This window comes from Mus pahari, chromosome 11 (assembly GCF_900095145.1).
Source record: "Mus pahari chromosome 11, PAHARI_EIJ_v1.1, whole genome shotgun sequence".
Classification (NCBI taxonomy): Eukaryota; Metazoa; Chordata; class Mammalia; order Rodentia; family Muridae; genus Mus; species Mus pahari.
Window position 1 is genome coordinate 57,002,482 of NC_034600.1, and position 7,356 is coordinate 57,009,837.

The 7,356-nt window shown below is 39.8% G+C and overlaps 1 protein-coding gene across 1 annotated transcript in view; it reads right to left on the minus strand.

Annotated features, from left to right (window-relative positions):
• Nucleotides 1-7,356, minus strand: part of Dnajc21 (DnaJ heat shock protein family (Hsp40) member C21) — a 25,239-nt gene that overhangs the window by 3,099 nt on the left and 14,784 nt on the right. Inside the window, exons 7-10 of the mRNA XM_021208577.1 lie at nucleotides 6,044-6,131; nucleotides 3,345-3,503; nucleotides 2,863-2,905; nucleotides 706-878 (exon numbers count right to left, since the gene is read on the minus strand). Coding sequence (XP_021064236.1) covers nucleotides 706-878; nucleotides 2,863-2,905; nucleotides 3,345-3,503; nucleotides 6,044-6,131 — 463 coding nt within the window. The remainder of the gene's footprint in view (nucleotides 1-705; nucleotides 879-2,862; nucleotides 2,906-3,344; nucleotides 3,504-6,043; nucleotides 6,132-7,356) is intronic.

Here is a 7,356-nt window from a genome sequence, read left to right on the forward strand (position 1 = left end):
TCCTCCAGTTCGAATCCACAGTGGGTTCAGCAGGCAAGAGTGCGAACCCACCCCAAGGTGTTCTGCCCATGCAGACAAGGCGCCGGTCTGCGTGCAGGCAGGAACACTACATTGCCTGACTCCTAACTGCTAAGAAATGGTAGAATGAAGCACTTCTGTGTACCCCGTACAAGAGCAGCACTGAGGGGTTAAACCAAAGTCTCACTGTTTGAAAGTCAGTTGGAGGGTTAGATGGAGCCATGAGCCGTCTCCAGCTCTGCTATTCTTCAGCAATTAAGAAATCAGTTGAATTCTCCAAGTCCTCTTCTCACATCAGTAAAATGAGAAAACTGAACTATTATCAGTGTTGCTGAATCTGTCATTCCCAAGTGAATATTCATGCAGAAGTCACATGGGAAGTAAGTAACACTTTAGCTCTAGACACAGGCAGAGTTCAGACCTATAGCTGGGTCCTCTCTGACCCAGTCCTTATGTCCACTGAATAGCCCAGAGGATCATTATGGAATAGACACATGGAACTCATCCCCTAGTAAATGACCATGGTGGTATTATTGTTGCCATATGATAGCACAATGTCACCTCATACATCTGCTTGTGACTGTGTTTCCATCTAACTCAGGCATGGGAGGAGTTCTTTGACCTACTCTTGATGGACTTAACACTAATTGCTCAACAGTTAGGAAGTAACAGGGAACCCTGCCTTACCTTTTAGCTTCACTTTTTGGTTCCTCACAGGCTTCTGTGGTCTCTGTAATACAGGTATTTTCTTGGGGCCTATTTTCTAATTCTTTGGCATTGTCTTCATTTGACTTAGTCTGTTCTGGAGCCATCTTTCCTCCTTCTTCAGTTCCATTTTCATTGAAATTGTTATCAAAATTCTAGAGGAGATATATGCCATTATAAAACCAAACTAACAGTCAGTGCTCTTAACCGCTGAGCCACCTCTCCAGCCCATTTTCTCTTAAAGAAAACCAATCTAATGGCTTCTTTTCCATACGTGTGCGTGCATGTGTAGTGTGTGTGTATGTGCATGTGCACATGTGAAGGTGTCTGGAGCCTTTGATGACCATCCTCTATCTTTCTGTGACAGGGTCTTCCACTGAACCTGGTGCTCAATGATGGGCTAGACCGGCTTACCTGCTAGCCAGTCTAATAGAGAAAATGGTAAGTCAACATGTAGAATAAAAAATAAAATTGGGCGTGGTGGTGCACGCCTTTAATCCCAGCACTCAGGAGGCAGAGGCAGGCGGATTTCTGAGTTCGAGGCCAGCCTGGTCTACAAAGTGAGTTCCAGGACAGCCAGGGCTACACAGAGAAACCCTGTCTCGAAAAAATAAATAAATAAATAAAATTAACCTATATTTCTAATGATATTCGTTTAATGTGAAGAAAAACGTATTAGCAAAAAGGAAATGAAAAATTATACATACAGCCCAGTCACAATTTAATTAATTTAACTTAATTTTAATTAATTAAGTGATCTCTAAAGGAGAATCCAAGATGACTGTCTTGGATTGTAATGAAACCTTACTTTTACAGTCAGGATACAGTAAGAAGTCATGATGAACAAAGGTGCCTGGTAAATGTTACAGAGTACAACTCTGGTTTATTCTGAGCAACAGCCGCCATGTTTGCACACTTACACCCACGTGTACTCTTTAACACACACGCTTTTCCTCTTGAAATAACTCAAGCAAGTGGCAAGGAGATAGGAGTCCCTGCCACATTTCTCTCAGAAAGCTAATTCTGGAGAAGTCCACATTTCAGGTCTTTGATTCAGGTCCACATTTAGGTCTTGATCCATTTTAAATGAGACTATTGCACACAACAAAATTATACTTTAAAATCAAAGATTAAAACTATCCATGATAAATAGATTAAATTTAGATATACAATGACTAACACCCTGATTTTCCTATGTCCAGACTATAATTGTTATCTTGACTGAAAAACCCTAACATCAGATATATCCAATTTAAACATAATGGCTCTAAGTTAATTCCTACCAGGTGAGTTCTACATGCAAAAAATTTCAATATGAGGGTTGGAGAGATGGCGCAGTGGTTAAGAGTACTGACTGCTCTTTCAAAGGTCCTGAGTTCAAATCCCAACAACCACATGGTGGCTCACAACCATCCGTAATGAGATCTGACGACCTCTTCTGGTGCATCTGAAGACAGCTACAGTGTACTTAAGATATAATAATAAATAAATCTTTAAAAAAATTTTCAATATGCAACAGTAATTATAGGTATACAAGGAGGAAATGTAATAAATCCTGAAAACATTTCAGTTCCTTTTGAACAATTTTATAGGACCGAAGAGATTGTTCAGAGGGTGATGAGCACACTCTGAACCGACCTGAAGACCTGCGTTCAGACCCCTGTACCACAGAACAAAACAGGAATTGTCTATATGCATGGAAGCCCAGTACTGTAGGGGTGGCAATGAGCGTCCCAAGGACTTGCTGGCTTCCAACCTACTTGAAAAACACAGCGTCAAGATCAGTGGAAGACTCTGCTTAAAGGGACAGGCAGAAAGTGGTCAAAGACACCTGACATCTTCCTCTGGCGTCCCAAGGCACACATCCATACATATACACATGTATTAAAGGGACAGGCAGAAAGTGGTCAAAGACACCTGACATCTTCCTCTGGCGTCCCAAGGCATACACATCCATACATATACACATATATTTTAAAATTTATAAATTTTACTAATTTATAAAATGAGTGAAGCTCTCCCCCCTTAATATAGAGTATACTAAGTAGACAAGTACACTTCAAATCTACAACAGGTACTGTACTATTTATAATGTATTTAGTATGGGAGCTAGGAGTATAATAAAAGCTTTCAACATACCGGTGCTGATTTCTGTTTCTTTTTCTTCTGTTTTTTAGAAAGCCTAAGGGCAAATGTAAACCAAAAATTTTAAGTATTTGACTTTGTGATGATTTATTAAGTAAAAATTAAAAAAAAAAAAAAAAAACAGAATGGTAAAGAAATTTTAAAAATGTGTAACAATCTCATACAGTATTAAAATGATAGGAAAATGCTCACATTATTATTTTAGAGAACTCTGGACAAACAGTAATTAGCATGCCAACTGCATAAGGAGAAAAGTGCTTTCAACACATGTATAACATAACCCATGAAAACAGCAGCCTAAGGTCCCTACCCATTTAACCCTGTAAGGCTCCTACTACCTGGAGGAGATGCAGACAATGGCAGGGTAAGAAATCACAAACAAAGGTGTTTGGAGGAACTAACTTCCTAGAGAAAACACACACAATACTATCTCTAATGTGACCAAAGTGTCAGGGGAATTTAATAATGTGAATTACTTCTGCTTTGATGTATCTTCCATTTCTTCCTCAGAATTGGCATTCGATCCATTTTCATCCATTTGAGCTCCTGAAAACTGTTCCTCCTCCTCCTCCAACTGCTGCTTTAACAAGGCAACCATTTCCCGATGTTTCTTTGACTTCTCGTGATTCTTCATGCTGAAAGAACAATGTGGTATGAATGGCTATGCTATGGTCATCACTATGCAAGACTGCAACCAGACTCGCCACAAGTCTGTCGGGACGGCCAGGAACAGTCATAAAGAAGCTCCCCCCCACCACCACCACCATTCCCCTCATTGCTTCCTTTCTATTTAAACGAACTTTCCTGCCAAATTCTCTACTTTTTTTTAATTTTTGATTTTTTTTTCTATTCTAAAACTTAAAAGTCTTTGCTAGGTTCCTTTTAATCACTGAGTATTTACTTAATCTGTCTAAGTTGCAGGTCATAGTACAGGCAAACAGGAAGTACACAGAGAACAAGTGCTGTCAAGCCTCAAAGAACAAGAGTAGTTCACTTCCTTTTGCTTTTCAACAGGGCACTCTCACCTCCTTACTACCGTAAATGTGAGTTCAGACAGGTATCCCAAAACTCCATAGGAAGAATTAACTTGTTTGACATACAGGAACCCAAAGACATGCTACAAACCAGGACTAACATTAACCTGTGAAACTGTAGTCTCAGGATACAGCTAGCTCATGGTAGAGGGGTGGACTAGCATGCAGGCAATCCTTGCGGTTGACCTCGAATACTACATAAACAGTAACAAAATCGTGGGCACCAACCCCGTCACCATTCAATTTGTGTTCTGTTTAGATTTTTTGGAATCCTTTTTCTTATTTTGTTCCTTTCCACTAAAATTCTCTTTAGACCAAAGCCTGGGGAAATCAAGGTATCCTGACTTAGAAAAAGGACACATTAAAAAGACAAAAAGACTGGTGTGCAAGAATCCTTACTACAGAGACCTGGAAATGTGAACAGGAACAGGATCAGAGAAAATGATAAATCCCTGAAATATATGTGTAAGTTCAGCAACAGGAAACACAGTATCATTCCATCATCACTATAAAGGCTGGTACAGGTAGATTTCCCTTTTCCAAAATGCCTGCTACCTGAGTAGGTTACATTTCAATTTTTGAAATATTTATTCAAATGTAGTGAAGTATTTTGAAGCTGGAATCCAATCCTAAGCACAAAAGCCATTCCTGCTTCATGTATGCCTTGAACATGTTCCTGGAAGGTCATTTTATGCAGTATTTTAAATACACTTCATGTTGATTGATATCCTCACAGCACATCAGATGCTGAATTTAGTGGTATGTGGCACTCAAAAAACGTTTAATGTCTCTTAAGGAGAATTCACTGCAAAAGAAAAAATTCTAACTCTACAGCACAAAACTGGATAGCACTTAGATTGAGTGGTCCATCTGCTCAGCACCACTAAGTACTTTAAGTGCCAGCAGACACGGGATGCACAGCTGTACTGTCACCACATGTGAACTTAATCATAAAGGGGCAAACCCAGAAAGAGAAATACTCTTTTAAAAAGATTGTTTATAGGACTAGTATATTGTAAATAGGATACAAGATCAAGGTAAAACAAAAAAAAAATTCCAGATGAAGGAGGCTAAACACTTAACCTAAGTCACACATCCCAGAGTGGATTCTCTACTAAAATGGGGGAAAATAGTATGCTACTAAAGAATACTGATAAAACTAGAATATAACAATAAATTAGGTATAATTACCATATCAATGATATAATCTCTTAAAGTGATAACATTTCTTTGTTACTGAAAAACTATATAAAGAGATACTTAGATGTAAAAAAGCATTATATATGTAATATTCAAATTATTGAAGAAAAAACTGTGTATGCTTGTGCACATTTACATGCCTATGTGTGTGCAAAGAGCAAAACAAGCATGCAAACACTGTGAACAACGAGCTAGGGAGTACATCATATGCTATTCTTCTAACTTTTCTTTAGGTATAATAATTATTTCCGGGCTGGAGAGATGGCTCAGTGGTTAAGAGCACCAACTGCTCTTCCGAAGGTCCTGAGTTCAAATCCCAGCAACCACATGGTGGCTCTCAACCATCCGTAATGAGATCTGATGTCCTCTTCTGGTGCATCTGAAGACAGCTACAGTGTACTTAGATATAATAAGAAATAAATCTTAAAAAAAAATAATTATTTCCAAAATCAAAATAAATTTTAAAACCTCTCTGTTGCCTTGTGTTCTTGTTTCTACCTCCCCTGCGTCTCTTCCTACCCTGGCACCCTGCCTTTGGTTATCTGGCACCCTCTTCTGACCCCACAACCCCATTCTGTCTTTGCCCTGTCTTCTTGACTGTGGGAGTTTTGCTGGTTTCCCTGGGGATCTGGCTCTCGTGCTCTCCCGTGCTCCTCCTTCCTCTACCGTGGTTCCCACGAGACGAAGCACTTCCACATGGAAGTGAGTTTCAAACAGTGCAGAGACTAAATGTTGTCTCATTTCTCCCTAACCTGTGCCAACCATGATTTGCCATAGGTGAATTTATGTTAATGGCTACAACAAGCTTGAAAGCACAAATGCCTCTTCTTCTTGTACCAAACAAAACCCCCAGAGGGTGGGGCACTGCTGATTACACTGCGCCAACCATACTCTCAGCACCATGCCTTAAAACAGAAGGCAAGTTCAAGGACGGGACTTACGCCTTTTCTGTCTTGAAGGATTTGTCACAAGCTGGGCAGTAAAGGTCGTCGTAAAGCTCAGCCTCCTCGGCCTCATCACTGTCCTTACCTGTGGGAAGAAGCCACAATGTTAACAAAGCATGCGTCCTTAGGGAGGAACTCAAGATGCATACAACTCATAAATAACTTTTTCCTTTACCAAAAAAAAAAAAAATGCTGTTGGCATCTGAGTTGTCCCTTTCGAGCATCACTGTTGGAAGGAAGAATTCATATTAATCACCTCATCCTTCAAGCTCTTTTCTTAAATTTGTTCAGACATGTCAGAAAATTCTAAAACCACCAAGTGCCACCGCCATGCCTTTACCATAAGTTCTTTTCCAAACTTCTTCAAACCCACTCTGAGCTACCCAACACACTCCTGCTTAGCTTATAGAACTCACATTGCCAATGAGGTCAGAAACAGCATATTACATGTAAGTTCAGCACTATCTTTGCAGACCTTTTTATTATAAACTAAGGCTTATTACAGCAACACAACTGCTGCCAACACCGTCTGTAAGCTCTAACAAACCGTAAGCGGGACTCTCCATGAGTCTACTTTTAAAAAAATAAATGATTGTTTCAGATTTATATCAATAAGGATGGTGCCACAATGTCTCATTTTCCACATTTTGGTTCTTTGAAGATAGAAATATGACTCTGAAAGGCAATCTGACTCAAATTATTAATAGCCAAAATACACATCCTGTGTCCTTTGGGCAATGCTAATTTCAGCAAATCCTTTAGCAAAGAATGCCTAACACCTTAGATAGTACAGAACCAAATAATTACTGCCTGTTCCATTTCAACTCTGTACTTATAAATGTGTATAAAGCTTCAGCTTTATTGTTTGAAGCCTGACAGCAAAACAGGCATGGTAACCTTCATTCTTCTGGACACTCTGGCAACCTCAGTATATAATCTTTTCCCTTTCCTCCCATTTAAAGGAAGCACTTTATAGCTTCTCTTAGGCATATTCCATGTCAACATCCATACTTTCATGTTTGGGGGCCATCATGACATAAGTTCTAGGAAACCATCCCAACTGAGCTGACATCTATTTGGCCAGTGAGGAAACGATATCCAAGTGACTAGGGAGGTATGTACTGTGCAGACACTCTGCAGGGAGGTATGTACTGTGCAGATACTCTGCAGGGAGGTATGTACTGTGCAGATACTCTGCAGGGAGGTATGTACTATGCAGATACTCTGCAGGGAGGTATGTACTGTGCAGATACTCTGCAGGGAGGTATGTACTGTGCAGACACTCTGCAGGGAGGTATGTACTGTGCAGA